The 22,331-nt window shown below is 33.9% G+C and overlaps 2 protein-coding genes across 2 annotated transcripts in view; both read right to left on the bottom strand.

Annotated features, from left to right (window-relative positions):
• Positions 1 to 1,389, bottom strand: part of LOC107568606 (C-C motif chemokine 28-like) — a 6,350-nt gene extending 4,961 nt beyond the window's left edge. The window contains exon 1 of the mRNA XM_016254573.1: positions 1,221 to 1,389. Within this exon, the coding sequence (XP_016110059.1) occupies positions 1,221 to 1,380 (160 nt within the window). The 5' untranslated portion in view covers positions 1,381 to 1,389. The remainder of the gene's footprint in view (positions 1 to 1,220) is intronic.
• Positions 1,390 to 1,723: 334 nt separating this feature from the next.
• LOC107568600 (unconventional myosin-X-like) overlaps positions 1,724 to 22,331 on the bottom strand; it is a 51,574-nt gene continuing 30,966 nt past the window's right edge. The window contains exons 24-36 of the mRNA XM_016254567.1: positions 22,035 to 22,120; positions 21,902 to 21,949; positions 21,629 to 21,676; positions 20,457 to 20,548; positions 17,763 to 17,830; positions 15,313 to 15,427; positions 15,094 to 15,224; positions 13,535 to 13,734; positions 9,755 to 9,844; positions 8,109 to 8,274; positions 7,020 to 7,352; positions 2,530 to 2,599; positions 1,724 to 1,731 (exon numbers count right to left, since the gene is read on the bottom strand). Coding sequence (XP_016110053.1) covers positions 1,724 to 1,731; positions 2,530 to 2,599; positions 7,020 to 7,352; positions 8,109 to 8,274; positions 9,755 to 9,844; positions 13,535 to 13,734; positions 15,094 to 15,224; positions 15,313 to 15,427; positions 17,763 to 17,830; positions 20,457 to 20,548; positions 21,629 to 21,676; positions 21,902 to 21,949; positions 22,035 to 22,120 — 1,455 coding nt within the window. The remainder of the gene's footprint in view (positions 1,732 to 2,529; positions 2,600 to 7,019; positions 7,353 to 8,108; positions 8,275 to 9,754; positions 9,845 to 13,534; positions 13,735 to 15,093; positions 15,225 to 15,312; positions 15,428 to 17,762; positions 17,831 to 20,456; positions 20,549 to 21,628; positions 21,677 to 21,901; positions 21,950 to 22,034; positions 22,121 to 22,331) is intronic.

Below are 22,331 nucleotides of genomic sequence, written 5' to 3'. Positions count from 1 at the left end.
ATATTAGGGGTGTAACGGTACACAAATATGAGAGTTCGGTACGTACCCCGGTTTTAATGTCATGGTTCGGTATGATTTCGGTACAGCAGGGGGGAAAACTAAACTTTTTTTAATTTCATTTTTATGGTTTACTGAACAAGTTGCTCTTTCTTTAAATACATTCAGTTATAGCTAAAAATTTCTTAGTGATAATCTTATCAGCTTATGCTTAAAACTATAGGGAGACCTTTTACATTATAAGGTTACAATTAGGCATAACAACTTAACCCAAACTTAAATTTAATTGCTATTTATTTTTAAATAGATGATCAACACTCAAAAATTTATGCAAACATGTAAATTGCACATAATGCAGTTTTTAAATTAACTTATAAATAATACAATTTCTAAGTTATTTGTTAAAATATATTCAATTACACAATGGCTGTCATAGCATGTTTCATAACAGATTAATTTAAACATACTGCACATTAAGTAATTAAGACTAACATGTTTAGTAAAATATAATGAGTATATGGTGTAATATTTCGCAAAATGCTCCTCTCTAGACTTAATTTCTCTAGTGAACTAACGAGCTGTGTTTTATTTCCACGCTGTATTGTTGATGTCTTTCCGCGGTTGAAACACTGATTGAGCAATTACATGAGGCATGAGATGTTCAGTCATGTTTATTCGCGTTAAAACTAGTAGTGCAGAGGAAGGAATGACCGCGCTCCTCTGCACAGATCTTATATATACACATATAATACATATACACACACACACACACACACACATACACATATATATATATATATATATATATATACACACACATATATACATTCACGTATACATACATACACACAGATAATATATATATTAATTAAAAAATTATATACAACTTATAAAAATATATAAGTATTATATAAAACTGTTTTTGAGGTATTTGTTAGAAAGACCAAGAGATTAATTCCTGTAGTGTAAAATAAATAAATTTAATAAATCTAATTCCTGATTAATTCCTGTAGTGTAAATAACAGCACAAACAGTATATGTAGTACCGTATATGTACTGTACATGTAAATAATATAAAATATTTATAATAGATTAGATACACACACATTGTATAATTTTATTGAGTGCATGTATATACAGCACATTCATACATATATATATATATATATATATATACACAAAAATCATGAGTGGTTATTATTTGCAGTGATCCTCATTATTACCTTGAACGGTGCTGAAGGTGACGGAGAGTAAAATCCCAAACACTATGAGCTCCATCTGAAGATCAGTGAGATGGGCTGTGCATCCTGTGGGATCTGAGAGTCGGATACACACTCTTATACGAGCCGTTAAACTCCTCCTATCAGAGCCACACATGATCATCTGCTCCAGCGAGACACACACACACACACACACACACACACACACACACACACGATTCAATCTGCATCAAGAGTTCAGCGGTCATTCACTCAGGCATTTAAACTCCGAGAGAGCTGCAGTGTATCAAACAAAACCGTTTATTCAATCACCTAAAACATCATTTACATTAAATAACAAATACAGAAGATCACAACCAACAATAAAAATTAAGTTAAAAATGTCAAATTACTCTGTAGTTTTCACCACAAAATTAAAATGTCACATTTACATACAACTAAAAAATGAATAAAATCAAATCACAAATAGCAGCATCAAAACATCTGTAGCTTCAATCTCCACAGTGTTACGCATCTGAAACAGACAAATATACAATACATAAAACATTTACTTCCTAAATGAACACATTAGATGAAAAAAAACACTTGTTTACAGGAATAATTCACTCCAAACTGTAAAATCAGTCACCATTCTTATTATATTCATTATTCTTTTTTATGATGAGATCTAGGGCTGTGAAACTCTAGAAAATGAGAAAAACAAACTCTAGAATGATCATAACAGTACGTGATTTGATATATGTGAGCCTGGAGCACAGAAGCAGTGTTAAGTCGCTGGGGGATATTTGTAGCAATAGCCAACAATACATTGTATGGGTCACAATTATACATTTCTCTTTTATACCAAAAATCATTAGGATATTAAGTAAAGATCATGTTCCATGAAGATATTTTGTACATTTCCTACCGTAAATATATCAAAACTTAATGTTTGATTAGTAATATGCATTGCTAAGAACTTCATTTGGACAACTTTAAAGATGATTTTCTCAATATTTTGCACCCTCAGATTCCAGATTTTCAAATAGTTGTATCTCGGCCAGATATTGTAACAAACCATACATCAATGGAAAGCTTATTTATTCAGCTTTTAGATGGTGTATAAATCTCAATTTAAAAAAAAATGGACCCTTATGACTGGTTTTGTGCTCCAGGGTCACATATTGCAAATCTTATGATAATTTTGTGAAATTTATCGGCATATAATGAAGTCAAAATGAGCTTTTTTAGCTGATATAAAGTTGAATACTGTGCTCAAGACGTGTGGGTTTATGGAAGAAAGACACTGTAAGAAATCTGATTGATAACTCACCCGTCCTCTTCCACGAGCTCAAGGCTTTGCCGGAGGAGACTTGGATCTGATCTTGGCTCTGCTGGAAGTGCTGGAAAAAAACATGGGATTTGAAATTACATGAAACACCGGGGAAATTTCCAGATTAGTGAATAGATACAGTTCACTTCAGTGTGCTTTTGTCTGAACAAGAACAAACACATGAAAACGTCAGTTCGCACGGACCAGGTGGCATTTAGCCTGCAGCGCAGAGATGAGGCTTTTCTGGCATCTTTACTGACAGGAAAACCGTTTATTACACAAAAGCGCTGAAATATTGTGTGACTATGTTTGAACAACCGCAGCTTTACTATCAGGAGCAAAACAGAAACTGAACTACAGCCGAGGGTTCACTCAGGTTCTCATGACAACAGTGTTTTTCATAAAGTTTTTGTATAATATTATTTTTAATATAAATATATACTATATATAATATATATATATATATATATATCACAGAGTTGTCTATAAGCCTCTCTTGCTGTGTGCTTAGGGTCATTGTCCTGTTGGAACTTGGAAGGTGAACCTTCTGCCCAGTCTGAGGTTCTGAATGCTCTGGACTGGGTTTTCATTAAGGCTAACTCAATATTTTGGTGCACTAAGCTTATCTTCTACTCTGACGAGTCCTTCAGTCCCTGCTACTGAAAAATAGCCCCACAGCATGAGGCTGCTACCAGCACACTTTACTTTTGGGATGCTACTCTGCAGGTGATGAGCAGTGCCTGGTTTCCTTCAAACATGATGCTTAGAATTGAGGTTCATCAGACCAGAGAATCTTGTTTCTCACAGTCTTAGGGTCCTTTAGGTGCTTTTTTGCAAATTCCAAGTGTTTTCTCATGAATCTTCACTGAGGAGAAGATTGAGTTTGGCCACACCGACATGAAGCCCAGATCGGTGGAGTGTTGCAGTGATGTTTGTCCTTCTGTAGGTTTCTTCTATCTCCACATATGATCATGGAGTTCAACTAGAGTGACCATCAGGTTCTTGGTCACCAGTCTAACCAAAGCCCTTCTCCATCAGTTGCTCAGTTTGTCCAGGAGGCCATCTCTAGGAAGAGTCCTTGTTGTTTCAAACTTCTTCCATGATAATGGAGGCTACCTGCTTCTGTGAACCTTCAATGCAGCAGAATTTTTTCTGAACTCTTCCCCAGATCTGTGGTTAGATGCAATCCTGTCTCTGAGCTCTAGAGGCAGTTCTTTTGACCTCAGGGATTGGTTTTCGCTCTGATATGCATTTTCAGCTGTTATACCTTGTGTATAGACATGTGCGCCTTTCCAAATCATACCCATTCAATTGAATTTGGCACAGGTTAACTTCACTCAAAGTTTGGTAAAATTTACAAGCAAAAGGAATGCTCTTGAGCTAAATTTCAACTGTCCCAGATAATATGAATACTTATGCAATTGAATCATATACGTTTTTTTATCTTTAATACATTTGCAAAGATGTTAAAAATATGTTATTTGCTTTGTCAGCATGGCGTATGGAGTGTAGATTGATGTGGGAAAAAAGTAATTTAAAGCAGTTTAACATAAGGCTGCAACATAAAACGAAAAAAAATAAAGGGGTTTGAATACTTTCGCAAGGCGCTGTATATAGACAAAACTACAGAAGTCACATTCTGTATTAGCTTTATTATTATTAGCAAATATATATATATAATTCTGTATTAGCTTTATTATTATTAGCAAATATATATATATATATATATATATATTTATTTAATTATATATATATATTTGCTAATAATAATAAAGCTAATACAGAATGTGACATTCTGTAGTTCTGTCTCATATTCATCTTTTAATCTTATTTGCAGATGTCTTGACTACACGGCAAACAAAAAGCAATTTTGTCATTACTGCCAATACTTATGGAGGGTACTGCATCTATCTATCTATCTATCTATCTATCTATCTATCTATCTATCTATCTATCTATCTATCTATCTATCTATCTATCTATCTATCTATATTGCATCATTGTTATTAACCATTTTATTGTATTTGTTTAATTGTACAAATATATATACACAGGTGCATCTCAATAAATTAGAATGTCGTGGAAAAGTTAATTTCAGTAACTCAACTCAAATTGTGAAACTCGTGTATTAAATTAATTCTATGCACACAGACTGAAGTAGTTTAAGTCTTTGGTTCTTTTAATTGGGATGATTTTGGCTCACATTTCACAAAAACCCACCAATTCACTATCTCAACAAATTAGAATACTTCATAAGACCAATAAAAAAAACATTTTTAGTGAATTGTTGGCCTTCTGGAAAGTATGTTCATTTACTGTACATGTACTCAATACTTGGTAGGGGCTCCTTTTGCTTTAATTACTGCCTCAATTCGGCGTGGCATGGAGGTGATATTCATTAATTCAAATGTATTTATTATATTATTATTTATTTTGGCATTTGTGTGTATACAAACTAAATTAAACAAATAAAAATTACACTCATCCTAAGAAATATTTACTGGAGTAAAAAGTGTGACAACTAACCCTGGCCTGTATATATGCTCTGTATCTAGTGATGGGCAGAGCGAGGCTTCACGAATCACTGAAACAGTTGAAGCAAATGTGCCGAGGCTTTGAAACAATCCGACATCCGTCTCCACTTGCACATGTTGATCTGAAACAACCTTCACAGCAAGTGTTGACGAATTATAACCTACGTGGTGTCAGGCTGGCGTCGATAGTCTCATGGGCAATGCGCTAACACATTTCGGGCGTCACGAGTTCGAATCCCGACTCGTGATGGTAAAAATCGTCTTATAGTTTATTTCATTAGTATAATGCCTGTTATTATATTAATGAAGTCGATGGAATGAAAAATACCAAATTCTGAACCAATATTAAAATATATTTGGAAACGACATCAAACAATAAAAACGTAATGCCTTTCTGTCTTTATTTATATATCTGAATACATCTGCATAACCCTGACATGTATGGTTATACTCTTGTAGCCTATATGTGACCCTGGAGCACAAAACCAGTCATATATATTAAGCTAACTGAGACTTGTTATAGCACTTGCGTATCATTGCTCTTTTGTTGCCAACAATACATTGTATGGGTCAAAATTATACATTTCTCTTTTATGCCAAAAATCATTAGGATATTAAGTAAAGATCATGTTCCATGAAGATCTTTTGTAAATTTCCTACCGTAAATATATCAAAACTTAATTTTTGATTAGTAATATGCACTGCTAAGAACTTCATTTGGACAACTTTAAAGGTGATTTTCTTAATATTTTTTTTTTGCACCCTCAGATTCCCGATTTTCAAATAGTTGTATCTCGGCCAAATATTGTGCTATCATAACAAACCATGCATCAATGGAAAGCTTATTTATTCAGCTTTCAGATGTTCAAATATAATAGAATTGACCCTTATGACTGGTTTTGTGGTCCAGGGTCACATATGTTCTGTTTTTATTAGAAGTCAATAAAAAGGCTTCAGAGAGATCTCCCCCCCAGTGATGAACTGTTAAAATTTTGAAACGTTTCGAAACAGTTATGATGTAACGAAGCCTCCTTTACTGAAATCATGTGACTTTGACCGTTTGAAACACGCTCCGAATCAATGATTCGTAAAGGTTTCGAAGCTTCATGAAGCAGTGTTTCGAACGCACCCATCACTATCCGTTGCCTTGTCCAAATACGTGAGATTTTTGCCGAGATCTCGCGAGGTCACGGAAACCTTTCCCAATGCAAGTTAAATATGAATAGAATAATTAGATATTATTACATATAATTTGGTTGAAAAACAAAGTGTTGCACATTTTATTGGTGCAAAGATGAGTGGTGGTGATATTTATTTTGTACAACATTTGCAACTGCTTTTCATCACTTAATTAGAAGCACCACATATCAAATTGTGCCATGTTATAGAGACTACTGAACAGACATTTAGAAGTTGATTTTAAAATGCAAAGTATTTAACCCCTTAACTGGGACTCTTTTAATTTGTTGTCCTTTTTCTCGATCAAATATTTTCGTAATCGTCATAAATTATACATCGTTTGAAATCTTAGAAGCCCAAGATTCATCCTGTTGAAATCCATTCATTTTGAAATCGGACATTGCATTACCATGGAAATGGTACTTTAAAATCTTTTGGTGGTCTCCTCCCCCTTAGCGGGAGGTGTCAAGTGTCATATTACAAAATGCATTGCGGTCTTTTACAATCAAAACTTTTTATAATCTTGACATAAAACATATCATTGGAAAGGTCTGAGTCTCAGGATTCCATATTTGGTGGTTTTGTAATAGAATATTGACATTTTTATAACACCAAGTGTGTCCCATCAGGTAATGAAAAGTTCGACACACACATGTGGTCTTCATCCTCACTTGAACACTCGGACCAAATACAGGAAATCCGTCATATAAGTAGTCAAGTGCAAAGACCGTAAGTGCGGGTATTTGGACAAGGGGTGTATCCTCTGTGTGTTTGTACCTGTTGGATCTGCTGGATTTCTCTCATGGCCAGTCGTATGGAGGGGTAGAGTCGCGGGAACGGTCTGCTCTCTCTGGTCGGATCGTCGTCCTTGTGCTCCATCTGAGCAGCTTCGACTCGTCTGCGGCGGTCAGAGATGCGCTTGAGCACCGGCGGTTTGTGGGACTCTGGGTTTGAGCTTCCTCCTGGTGGCAGGAAGAGCCGCTGCATCTGTAAATGCACTTTATGTGAACCTGTGTCCATGTCCTGATCCTCAGCGGGATGCTCCACTGCCGCCGATGATGATGATATAAACGCTTTGAGCTCCTCATAGTCGGGCTCCTGATCACACATCTGCACACACACACAAACCAGCGTTACTCTCTCTTGACACTGAACACTTGACACTGGCTGTGAATGGAGCGCAGTGTAACATGTTACAGCGTTACGTAATTTAATTACAAAATAAATGTAACCGTAATCAGTTAGTTACTGAGAAAAATGTGTTATTAAATTACAGATTACAAAGGGGGTTGTCTTTGAATATTTTCACACACATACAGATTTGAGTGATTTCTTTCATAAATTGCAGTGACTGCTCTAAAATATGAAACACTAATGTTTCAGGAGTTTAGGACATGCTTAGCCGATAACCGTTTTATTTGTTTATGCATATGCTTTATTTTTTAAGATTAACAGTTTTTTTCCAAGGCATTGTTAGATGCCAGTGTCTTCTGTCATAGCTGTGCAAAGATTTTATTTCAAAAACAGTATCATAGCTATTAAACTATTTCTTGTTATGATATTAAATCTGTATTTAACCTCAGAAAGATCTCAAAGTAAAAGGCAGTGCTAAAGTCTTGTGGTGGCCGTGCTTTAAAATTAAATGATTATAACCTTAATTCAAGTGATGAAGGATTTTGAAAGCCTGACAGGAATCAGTGTTGAGCGCTAGCATTAGAAATTTAGAAAAGTACTCAAATGTAATCAGTTACATTGCTTTAATAAAGTAATTGAAATAGTTACACTACTTACTACATTTTAGATAAGGTAACTTGTCATCTGTAACCCATCACATTTCCAAAGTAACACTGAGCGCAGGACACTCACCTGACCACAGGGCAGCGTCAGCAGCTCCATGAAGGGCTTGATGCCCACCTGAGTGTGATACTGGACCAGATCTGTGAGAGAGGAATGAGCCCGATCCTCCCCGAGAATCACATACTTCCCATTGCTCTGCATCTCCACCATATAGTGACGACAGCGATCAGCACCCCTGATACACACCATAAATCATAAATATGATACCAAGCGAAAAATTTTAATATATAAATAAACAAATAAGTTCAACATCAACAGCATAATTTTTTTTTATAAATAAACAAATTATAATAATAAAAAAATAAAATACTAATGATTTGGATATTAGTTTTTGCATATTATTATTGTTGTTGTTAATGACTATTAGTAAAATTATTAATTAATAATTATTATTTGTAACAAGTGTATACTATTTATTTAAATTTATTGTGTATTTATTTATAGTTATTTATTAGTATTAATAGAAATACTTTTACATTATATTATCGTTATCACATCATTAAATAATAACATTCATTTTTATATGAATAAAATAATATTAATAATAATATTACAATTAAATATGAATAAAATATTGCAGTTTTTGCAAATTATTATGAATACTATTCTTATTAATATTAATGACAATTATTATTATTATTATTAATAATATAAATATATACGATTTATATTTATTCTTATGTATTTATTATAATAATAGTATAAATAATACTATTTAAAATATTTTTACACTATATTATCATTATTATCATCACTATTATAAAACCTCCAAAACCACCACTGGCTCTGCACCCCTTTACCTAAATTCATTACTTCAGAGTTGTGTGCCTCTAGAAGCTTGCGTTCTGCAAGTGAACGGTGTATTATTGTTCATCTCAAAGAGGCACAAAATCACTTTCACAGACTTTTTCATTAAATGTTCCCTCCTGGCGGAATGACCTGCTCAACTCAATCCCAGCAGCTGAGTGCTTAGCTATCTTCAAGAATCGACTAAAAACACATCTCCTCCATCTTTATTTGACCCACTAACTCTAGCACTCTCTATTCTAACTCTATTCTTAAAAAAAAAAAAAAAAAAAATATATATATGTATGATATAAAAAACAATGTTACTATTTATAACACCATTAATAATAAATAAAATTAAATATAAATAAAACATTAATAATAGTAACTAGTAAAAATGCAAATTAATTATATAAATTAGTAGTAATAATAATAATAGTAATAAGTACAAAAAATTTTGGGAAAAAAGCATCACATTTTGTTGCTGACATGTTACGTTTCCACCATTTAAGCTTATGTAAAATCAAACTTATACATTCGTGGTCTTTTTTTAATGACAAAATAACGGTTTAAAACAAAACCTGATTAACATAGTCATGTATGAAGATACTGGTACAAATCTGTTAAACCGTTCTCTTATTGTCACGTAAAGGAGTTTCTCTTGCATCACTGGTTAGCCGAGATGCATATAAACCTTATAAACAGGTTTTTATAAGCTGATTTCTACTGATGTACTCATGTACTATAAGTCTGGTTTAGTGAATGACTACTTCAAGTTTAAATATGCAGCACACTACTGCTGGTGCTTTTGTTGTGGTTTTAGCACCTTTATCTGTGGACTAGTCTGCTGATTTTGACACAGAACGCACCTGAAGGTCAGCGTGTAACCCTCCCGGCTCTGACCCACACGCACCAAGAAGCAGCCGAGAGGTTTGTCGATCAGGAGATCTTCTGCTTGTCTGAGAAAGCAAGGTTACAGTCAGCATATCTTAAATACTGTATGTTCAGATGATCAGGGATGGATTTCCGTCAGTTCATAAAGAGAGTCACTTGCTTCATTCCTGAATGATTCAGCCGTTCGAACGAATCAATTGAATGAATGACTCGGTGATCAAATCAGTGACTTGCCGCCACCTGCTGGCGGATTTAGTTTCATTTTTAGACTATAATTTCAGTTATTTAAATCATTTAATATTTCTGTATTCAAAATTTTATATTTAAAACATGAATCTCCACATTAATTTATGAATGTAATTGCACTCATGCCACCTCTGAGCCTCATTAAACGTCTGAAAATGTACCTTTTGTGTTCTTTTGTGCCACCTCTGTAGTATAAATTAATTTATGAATACTAATTTCATATGATTGGTAACTTCTTTGTCTTTTGTGTTTTAAATAGAAATTTTAAAAAGCTTATAAACATAAATTTTTGAATTTGACAGATGAAAATGATGCCATTACAAGTTAAAAAGAAAATACTCCTGTAAGTCACTTTAAGGAGTCAAATGTCAGCTCGTATTAGGTGATTTTTGATTATTGATCAGAAGGTGCTCCTAAATTTTTTAATTAGGAGGACAAGAGCTCCTGACTGAAATTATAGGCTAAAAATGTAACTAAATCCGCCAGCAGGTGGCGGCAAGTCCCTGATTTAAATCACTGAATCATTCATTCAATTGATTAATTCGAACGGCTGAATCATTCAGGAATGAAGCAAGTGTAAAAGAGACCAAATGACGCACTTAGGCTGCGTTTACACTGGCACAAAAAATCCGATCTTTCACTCACATCTGACACAGATCGGAATTTGTTGCACACGTGTAAACGCAAAAACCTGCACGAGATACGATATTTTTTGCATCCGATCTGAGCCACTTCCAAATGTGGATTTTAATCGGATACACATCTGATATCTGGACATCCGACCTACGTCTAAACACACATATCCGATTCTCCACAGAACTCCCAATGCGAGGGCGACACGTTTGCTCATAAAGATTTTTAATGGCGTTTTAATGCCGGCGTGCTGTATGCGCTCGCATTTTATTGAGATGGAAACTTTTTATAGGTAAGAAATTGCACATTCAGGAGCTGGTTTTCAACTCCTGCCCCATGAATTTTGAAAATACAACAGCTAAAAGCGACATATATTTCTCAGCAATGAGGTGAGAACTTAGCAGTTTTTGTAATTAAACCGACAAATTTGTTTGCAATGCTTCACAATCGCTCGCTCGCACGTGGGTGCATGCGTTCGTTCTCTCTCTCGCTCTCCTTAATTCTAATTCATTTCAATAAATATCAAATTTATTTCACTAAAGAATTGTAGATAAAATAGTCTAACAAATTAAAATTATCGTTATTTTCTGGTCTTTATCCGTTCAGTCAGATGTTGTGCTGCAAAACATCCATGACAGCCGTTGTCCATGCTGGCAAATAATAACGGCCATTCGACGTGAATTATATAAATAATTTTAATAGCATGGCCATTTAAAACCCGAGGGTCTACCATGTGCATAGTAAAGCGAGCACTTAAAGGGATAGTTCACCCAAGAATGAAAATTTGATGTTTATCTGCTTACCCCCAGGGCATCCATGATGTAGGTGACTTTGTTTCTTCAGTAGAACACATTTGATGATTTTTTACTTTAACCGTTGCTATAAGTCGTATAATGCATGGCAATGGTAACAAAATCTATGAGAGTAAAAAAAACATGCAAATTACAAATCCAAATTAAACCCTGCTGTTCGTGATGACACATTGATGTCCTAAGACACGAAACGATCAGTTTGTGCCAGAAAAACCGAACAGTATTTATATCATATTTTACCTCTAATACACCACCATGTCCAACTGTCTTTGGGCGCGCACACAGCTTCCGGTGCGTGAGGAGTGTACGCGCTCTGGCGAAGTTTACATTAATGGGTGTGTTGATATCCAGCCAAAGAGCAATCAACCACAACTTCAGGCGAGCAGGCTCAGAAGTTGGGAATACGTGGAAAGTCACCACTCCCGATCGGAATTTGTTGCACACGTGTAAACACAAAAACCCGCTCCAGATCCGATTTTTTTCCATCCTATCTGAGCCACTTCCAAATGTGGATTTTAATCAAATACACATCTGATATCTGGACATCCGACCTACGTCTAAATTTACTGAGATGGAAACTTTTTATAGGTAAGAAATTGCACATTCAGGAGCTGGTTTTCAACCCCCGCCCCGTAAATTTGTAAAATACAACAGCTAAAATCTACATATATTTCTCAGCAATGAGGTGAGAACTTAGCAGTTTTTGTAATTAAACCGACAAATTTGTTTGCAATGCTTCACAATCGCTCGCTCGCACGTGGGTGCATGCGTTCGTTCTCTCTCTCGCTCTCCTTAATTCTAATTCATTTCAATAAATATCAAATTTATTTCACTAAAGAATTGTAGATAAAATAGTCTAACAAATTAAAATTATCGTTATTTTCTGGTCTTTATCCGTTCAGTCAGATGTTGTGCTGCAAAACATCCATGACAGCCGTTGTCCATGCTGGCAAATAATAACGGCCATTCGACGTGAATTATATAAATAATTTTAATAGCATGGCCATTTAAAACCCGAGGGTCTACCATGTGCATAGTAAAGCGATCACTGCAGACAATCCTTTTGGGTGGGAATTAATGTAAACACAGATATCGGATACCAGTCGTGTCTAAAGTGAATGTAAACAGACGTGCCAAAAAATCGGATATGGTCAAAAGATTGGATCTGTGCATTAAGACTTGCAGTGTAAACGCAGCCTTATACACTAAGTACTTATGCACTATGTACTCAACCATGCTGAGTATGAATTATATAAGTTTATTCTGTCATTCATAAATGGAGTCTGATAACCCCTCCCCCTTCGCTACGTAATTAAAGCTGTGACATAAATATTAAAACGTAATGTCTGAGACACTGATGGCACCAAATGGAATCGAAACATGTTTATTTAATAGATACAACATCATTAGCACAACAAGTGGTATGAGTTTGGGGTGAGCCTATCTGTTTGGAAAGTCATCAAAATATGCATACTTCCCTACTATATAGTAAAACAGAAGAAGGATGACCTACTGCTTCTGGCGAGATTCTGAAGTACACATCCAATTGAAACTTACTATCCCATGAAGCCATGAGAGAGGAGTGAAGCGACACAACTGAACTGAGTATGCCTGGATTGCATTCAGACTAGAACATACTGTAACTTGTGTCCCAAATTATGCACTTGCACTTATACACTGTGTACTTATGCACTATGTACTCAGCTGTGTAGAGTATGAATTACATAAGGTTGTCACTCATAATCTGATTCTGATAGCCCCTCCCCCTTCGCTACGTAATTAAAGCTGTGACAGTTGAGTGCATGTGTCCAACATTCCACACTTCATTTTTTCGGGTATTTAAGTGCATCATCCGGGTATTTAAAGTGCACTTTTTCTTTTTGGAATTTTCAGTGTGAACGCACTACTTGCACAATTTATACTACAAAACGTCATAGAATAGTGCATAAGTACGCGATTTGGGACGCACCTACTGTCTTTATGAACTGACGGAAAGCCGTCGTAGCGACAGAACACTTTAATCCCTGGATGCTGATATGAGTTTGCGTGGGTGCTGAAGCTGACCTGCGCGTGATCATGCCGTGGAACCAGCTGGGGAAGCCGCCGTCTCTGGTCAGCTTACGCACCTGCGTCTCTCTGAACCAGCGGATGGTGTTGGTCTTCTTCAGGTGTTTCTCTTTCATTCGCTCTTCATCGATCGGCTGAAGCATCAGAGAAGCATCCAGGTGAACGTTCTCATTCAGCTCGTTATCAAACGGAGTCGCCTGACCACAAAATAAAATGAAAACCAGTATGAGACTTAAAAGTCAGGGTTATTACTGTGAACTAAAACCATAACAAAACAAACCATAAAACAATGAAATAAAATAAACGTTAACCGAATTAAAATGCATAGAAATATTTTATTTCAGCTAGTTACCAAGGCAACATTTGTGTTTAGTTTAATTTGAAGTACTACAAGAACTAAAATGAACTGAAATGAAATTAATAAAAACTATATGGACATCTAAAAAAAATAATAAAAAAAAACAGAAATTAACAAAAATGATGAAAACGCAAGCAAATTATTAAAACGTTCAAATTAATATGGAAAATCTAATAATGAAAACTGATTGAAAATATTTAAAAAACTATATATAATAAATAATAGTATACAACAACAATAAACAATACTGCTTAAAGTCAAAACTAAATGTCATTCCCAATTCATTTCACTTTTGTAATGTGGCCTATTACAGGTCACGCACAGATTTACATGCGAGAAACACATTTTAAGAAAGTAAATGGTCAATTTTGGTTTTATTTTAATTAAATAAATTATAAAACAAACACAAAAACAACAAATAATTAGAATTGGCCATATTATTTTCTGCATAGTATAGTATTAAAATAAAACCAAACCAAACCAATAATTAAACCAATAATAATAGTATTATGTATTATTATTATATGCATTATTTGTATAAAAGTATTTTTTTATTAATAATGTGTATCTATTATTAATATGACAATTTATAATAAAACTGATAATAAATAGTAAACTTATAAAAAACATTTTGTATGAATTAAATATGCTAAAATGATTATTAATAATAATAACAATTTATTTCAATATATTATCATCATATATTTTATATATTGTTTATATGAACGTAATAATTTATTATTAATAATATAAATGTGACTATTTACCATTTCTAACGCTAATAATAATAATAAATAGTAAACAAAAAATATTTCGTATGAATAAAATATTATAACATTATTATTAATAATATAAATGTGACTATTTACCATTTCTAACGCTAATAATAATAATAAATAGTAAACAAAAAATATTTCGTATGAATAAAATATTATAACATTATTATTAATAATAATATAATATTTTTCAATATAATAATACTTATAATTATTTATTTGTATGAATGTACTTATTATTATTACCTTATTGGCCCGAATATAAGACGAGCCTGATTATAAGACGACCCCCCTTTTTCCAGATGTACCTTTTGTAAAAAGGCTTTTTAAAAACCAAATCTGGTCAAATGTACCAACAATCGGTAATCTGATAAACCCAGGTGTAATATTTCACTGGATACAGTAAGTCACTGATGTCACACCTCAAACAGCTTGCTGCGGGGCCGCGGTACAGGCACCAGATGCACTGCTTTCGGGACGGTGCTCAGCACTGAGCGCGGCCTGGGCTCTGGCGTCTTCTGCCTCGGCAGGGGCACCGGTGGAGACGCAGGTCCTGTAAACACACACACACACACACGAGTTTAACACACGCCACTGCCATCAGCACTGACGCTGCTGTGAACACAGAGGACAGCTCTTACGCAGGTTCTCCTGCTCCAGCTCCAGACGCCTCTTCCTCTCGTCCTCCAGCTTCTGTCTCCTCCTCTCCTCCTCCTCCTCCTCCTCACCACGCTCCTCTCTCTCCCGGGCCTGCCGCTGACATATAGAGCTGCTTATGTATGCAAACATTTAAATGTATTAGTTTACAAATACATTTTACAGAGGTAATTCTTAAACTCACTGACCCAGAGTTAATTCTGATAGAGATGATTTTTGTAACCCTCAGCAAACCTGTCAGTTAAAGGGTTAGTTCACCCAAAAATGAAAATTAGCCCATAAATCACTCACCCTCAAGTCATCCTAGGTGTATATGACTTTCTTCTTTCAGACGAATTCAGTCTGAAAAAATTTCAAGCTGTTTTATGGCACTCAGTGAGTGTTGCATGCTTGAGTCCAAAAGAAGTTAAATAAAAAGCGCCCATCCATAAAACAAAAGTGTCTCACACGGCTCCGGGGGGTGAACAAAGGACTTCTGTAGTGAATCGATGCGTTTTTGTAAGAAAATATCCATATTCAAAACGTAATAATCACTTTAATGCCGGACGACGCGGATGACGTATGAGTTCAGCGCTGCGCATGCGCCGGTGAGTCTCGTGAAAACCAACGTTTGTTTACAGGAACAAAGTTTCCTTACTTTAGCAAAGGAAAACCAGTCTCCTCTTGGCTTATATCGAAATCCTCCGACATTCTTCTTTACAAATCCTCAATTTGTACTTCTAATTAGTGACTGGTGTTTTGATCTCTCCGCTGCGCTTCTGCGTTCGTCACGTCTGACCGGCGCATGCGCAAAGCTGACCTCATACGTCATTCCCCCGGAACTGCTTCCATTTACAACAGTGAGCGCAAGCTACATTAAAGTGATTATTACATTTTAAATATGGTTATTTTTCTTACAAAAACGCATCGATTCGCTACAGAAGGCCTTTGTTCACCCCCCGAAGCCGTGTGAGACACTTTTTTATTAAGGATGGGTGCTTTTTATATAACTTATTTTGGACTGATGCATGCAACACCCACTGACAGCCGTTAAACAGCTTGAAAGATCAAAGACAATTTTTTATATAACTCCGTCTGGATTCGTCTGAAAGAAGAAAGTCATATACACCTAGGATGACTTGAGGGGGAGTAATTTATGGGCTAATTTTCATTTTTGGGTGAACTAACCCTTTAAGCCTGAATTATTTTCATTCTGAGGCATTGAATCATACAGAGACAAATGTGAAAATACAAGTCAAAAGTCAAAAGATTTAGAAAAATTATGAATTGTTTTCAAATCACTCCTGCTCACCAAGGCTGCATTTACTTGACCAAAAATACAGTAAAAACAGAAAAATACTGAAATATTTTTACCATTTATTAGGACTGTTCTCTATGTGAATATATTGTAAAATGTAATTTATTGCTGTGATGCGCAGCTGTATTTTCAGCATCATTACTCCAGTCTTCAGTGTCACATGATCTTCAGAAATCATTCTAATATGCTGATTTGCTGCTTGAGAAACATTTCTGATTATTATCAATGTTGAAATCAGTTGTGCATCTTTTAAAAAAATTTAATTTAAAATACAATTTCTTCTTTTATTCCTCAGGGACACATTAAAGGGACATTTATAATGTTACAGAAGATTTCCATTTTAAATAAATGCTGTTATTTTGAACTTTATATTCATTAAAAAAATCTGGAAAAAATGTATCATGGTTTCCACCAAAATAGGAAGCAGCACAACCTGAAAACTCATATTTGATCCTAGGAATAAATGACATTTTAAAATATATTACAATAGAAAACAGTTATTTTAAATTTGTGTATTTAATAGATATTTAAATGTTCCATTATTTATTTAATAAATGTATTAAATATTTAAAGATGTAATGTATTATGCAATGCATATAAAACTTAATAAATAATGATAAAATATGATAAAAATCAAATTAAAATTAAAATACAAATAATAAATACATGTATACATAATATAAAAAATAAATAATAACTTACATAAAATCTAAATATATGTAATATTTTTATTTAATACACACGCACTTTTACAATAATTTAATAAATTATAAGATAGTTAATTTATGTATATTTATTATATTATTATTATTACTACTACATTTTAATTAAATTTATATTTACTTTTATTTAACTTTTTTAATTTTGTGAAACTGAAATGTACATTTTAATTTCTGAAGTATTTTTTTTTTATTGTAAAAATATTCCACAATATTACTGTTTTTACTGTGCTTCTGATAAAAAATGCATTATTAAATAAATATGGGAGGCTTATATAAATAATGTATGTTTATACACAAATTCAGTACTCTGTGACTTGATTCGTCCTGATTACAAACAATAATGCGAACTACGCCACTATGAAGGGGTTACTGAATCATAACAGGTCATTTACATACAAAAGTTCAGCCGGGGGGCCTGCCGCTGCCGCCTTATCTCCGCCAGCAGAGACCGATACCTCCTCCGGCAGATCCGAGCGCGGTAATCTACACAAGAGACGCAGTCAAGTATTAAATGCACTCGAACGACACAAAACAAACTCATCTAAAACAAGCATAAATCAGGTTTACAGTAATACACTTAAAGGGTTAGTTCACCCAAAAATTAAAATTAGCCCATAAATCACTCACCCTCAAGTCATCCTAGGTGTATATGACTTTCTTCTTTCAGACGAATTCAGTCTGAAAAAATTTCAAGCTGTTTTATGGCACTCAGTGAGTGTTGCATGCTTGAGTCCAAAAGAAGTTAAATAAAAAGCGCCCATCCATAAAACAAAAGTGTCTCACACGGCTCCGGGGGGTGAACAAAGGACTTCTGTAGTGAATCGATGCGTTTTTGTAAGAAAATATCCATATTCAAAACGTAATAATCACTTTAATGCCGGACGACGCGGATGACGTATGAGTTCAGCGCTGCGCATGCGCCGGTGAGTCTCGTGAAAACCAACGTTTGTTTACAGGAACAAAGTTTCCTTACTTTAGCAAAGGAAAACCAGTCTCCTCTTGGCTTATATCGAAATCCTCCGACATTCTTCTTTACAAATCCTCAATTTGTACTTCTAATTAGTGACTGGTGTTTTGATCTCTCCGCTGCGCTTCTGCGTTCGTCACGTCTGACCGGCGCATGCGCAAAGCTGACCTCATACGTCATTCCCCCGGAACTGCTTCCATTTACAACAGTGAGCGCAAGCTACATTAAAGTGATTATTACATTTTAAATATGGTTATTTTTCTTACAAAAACGCATCGATTCGCTACAGAAGGCCTTTGTTCGCCCCCCGGAGCCGTGTGAGACACTTTTTTATTAAGGATGGGTGCTTTTTATATAACTTATTTTGGACTGATGCATGCAACACCCACTGACAGCCGTTAAACAGCTTGAAAGATCAAAGACAATTTTTTATATAACTCCGTCTGGATTCGTCTGAAAGAAGAAAGTCATATACACCTAGGATGACTTGAGGGGGAGTAATTTATGGGCTAATTTTCATTTTTGGGTGAACTAACCCTTTAAGCCTGAATTCTTTTCATTCTGAGGCATTGAATCATACAGAGACAAATGTGAAAATACAAGTCAAAAGTCAAAAGATTTAGAAAAATTATGAATTGTTTTCAAATCACTTCTGCTCACCAAGGCTGCATTTACTTGACCAAAAATACAGTAAAAACAGAAAAATACTGAAATATTTTTACCATTTATTAGGACTGTTCTCTATGTGAATATATTGTAAAATGTAATTTATTGCTGTGATGCGCAGCTGTATTTTCAGCATCATTACTCCAGTCTTCAGTGTCACATGATCCTTCAGAAATCATTCTAATATGCTGATTTGCTGCTTGAGAAACATTTCTGATTATTATCAATGTTGAAATCAGTTGTGCATCTTTTTAAAAAATTTAATTTAAAATACAATTTCTTCTTTTATTCCTCAGGGACACATTAAAGGGACATTTATAATGTTACAGAAGATTTCCATTTTAAATAAATGCTGTTATTTTGAACTTTATATTCATTAAAAAAATCTGGAAAAAATGTATCATGGTTTCCACCAAAATAGGAAGCAGCACAACCTGAAAACTCATATTTGATCCTAGGAATAAATGACATTTTAAAATATATTACAATAGAAAACAGTTATTTTAAATTTGTGTATTTAATAGATATTTAAATGTTCCATTATTTATTTAATAAATGTATTAAATATTTAAAGATGTAATGTATTATGCAATGCATATAAAACTTAATAAATAATGATAAAATATGATAAAAATCAAATTAAAATACAAATAATAAATACATGTATACATAATATAAAAAATAAATAATAACTTACATAAAATCTAAATATATGTAATATTTCTATTTAATACACACGCACTTTTACAATAATTTAATAAATTATAAGATAGTTAATTTATGTATATTTATTATATTATTATTATTACTACTACATTTTAATTAAATTTATATTTACTTTTATTTAACTTTTTTAATTTTGTGAAACTGAAATGTACATTTTAATTACTGAAGTATTTTTTTTTATTGTAAAAATATTCCACAATATTACGGTTTTTACTGTGCTTCTGATAAAAAATGCATTATTAAATAAATATGGGAGGCTTATATAAATAATGTATGTTTATACACAAATTCAGTACTCTGTGACTTGATTCGTCCTGATTACAAACAATAATGCGAACTACGCCACTATGAAGGGGTTACTGAATCATAACAGGTCATTTACATACAAAAGTCTTAAAGGTACAGTCACAAAAACAGCCTTCATAACTCTAACTATGGGTCAGAAGGATTGAAAACATCCATAATGACCTTTGATGAAACAAACCTTGACATTACGAGTGAACAACATAAACTAAATAATATATATGGCAGAAGACCTTTTGTAATATCCTCCCATTCATTCTGTGCCATTATTTACATAAGCCACATATCCAGGTAAGTTCACGTCTGAACTTGCTCTGGTGAGTGTTTTTATGAGTGTGTTTCTGAGGGGTGATTCAGGCTGCTATAAAACAGTCAAACTTTGAGCCAAGAGCTGAATTTAATATACTCTTATTGAGGGATAAACAAACGAGTTTAATTGCTCCTCACTCTTCTGAATGACAAGCGCCGCTCGTCCCAGTCTCTCCAGCAGACGGGCCAACTCCTCCTGGTGCCAGTACTTAAAAAACAACCGGCACGATCTGAAAGAGCAGCACAAGAGAACTGCTGTGACTTGCTCGATGCATCAATATTATGAGAGCCATTACAGTACCTAATGTATCGGTTCATATTATTTTATCACCAGATGTTCAAGCCAAATTAAAGAAATGAATACATGTTAGATCCTGTGACAACATAAAAAACCTGAACACCTTGACAGGACTTACGAAATCTAGACTTTAACATTTTATGAATATGAATGTAGCATTTTGATTTGTAACATCAGGAGGGCAAGTAGGTAATTATGGATTTTTTTTTCCATTTCAGAAGATAAATCTTTCTTTTCATTTCAAGCTCATTGTCATTGTAGTAGTAAATGTGTATTTAATACATATTTAAATATTACAATAATTATTTAATAAATGTATTAAATATTTAAAAATGTAATGTATTATGCAATGCATAGATTATTTAATAAATAAAATAATAATACATTTACATAATGTAAATTTTTTTACACACACACACACACATAAATGATTTAAATCATTTAATAAACTATAAAATAGTTATGTATATTTATTTATTATATTGTGTTATATTATATTGTTATTATATTTTAATACTTTATTTTTATTTGAATTTTGCGAAATTAATTTTTAATTTACATTTTTTAATACTTTTAAATTATAAATATTTTTAAGATGTTAAATGTTATTCATCACATATATTAACATATATATTACACACAAACTAATAACTGCTTTATACACATACACACACTCTATGTATTTATATATGTACTATATATTACATTTACATTTATGCATTTAGCAGACGCTTTTATCCAAAGCGACTTACAGTGCATTCAGGTTACTTTTTTTTTTTTACCAGTATGTTAATAAATTATATTAATAAACTATTAAATAGTTAATTTATGTATTATATTTTATTATTATTTATTACATTTTGATGAATTTTATATTTAATTTATCCTGACAGGACTTAAAAATGACAGGAATAAAAATGTGAGTGGTTATGCATGCCTCAAATACCACTAATAATGAATATAATTTGATTTACTTTATGACTTAAACAGGTTGCAACATGCTCAAACTTACCCGCACTTCCAACCAGAGAGTTCAGTGCTGTTCAGGATCGACACGCAACTGAAAACAACAATTAAAAAAACTATGCATTTTAATGAAACCAAATAATAGGGAGCTTATTCCCCTCATGTGAGTGAACTTTTAAACAGTTGTCAAATGTGCTATTATTATCTTTTATAACAGCACATTATTATTAACAAAAGTACATTGTTATGGGAACTTTTTTTCCTGCATTTTTTGGTGCACATTACTTTAACACCGCTCTGATGTATGTGTTGTTCACACCTGCTTTTGTCCAGCGGGAGATCCGGTTTCAGCAGCAGAATGTTGTACCTACAGGACAGAAATGTGAGTCACGCCGCAGGGAATCTGACGCAATGAACTCAGAAAATGTCAGTTTTCCTGCCTGCACACGAACCTCTCGGCAAACTCCTTGAACGCCGGACGCCACGAGAAACCGTCCCGCCGGATTCGGATGGTTTCCATCAGGCCGTTGTATCTCAGCTACAGAGAATGGAAACAGACAATCAGAACACGAATATGATGGACTGGACAACGGAGATTATGAAAGGTGCCATTAGGTCACTTTTAAAGGGAGACTACACAAAAACTAAACTGTTCTGTCAGTATTTATTCACTCTCATACTGTACAAACATCTTCCATGAAACACAAAGAAATCTTCATTTTGCAAACCAAAGTGGATGATTTTTACTG

This window comes from Sinocyclocheilus grahami, unplaced genomic scaffold (genome assembly GCF_001515645.1).
Source record: "Sinocyclocheilus grahami isolate Dianchi unplaced genomic scaffold, SAMN03320097.WGS_v1.1 scaffold1261.1, whole genome shotgun sequence".
NCBI lineage: Eukaryota > Metazoa > Chordata > Actinopteri > Cypriniformes > Cyprinidae > Sinocyclocheilus > Sinocyclocheilus grahami.
This window is presented reverse-complemented; position numbering and strand designations above follow the sequence as displayed.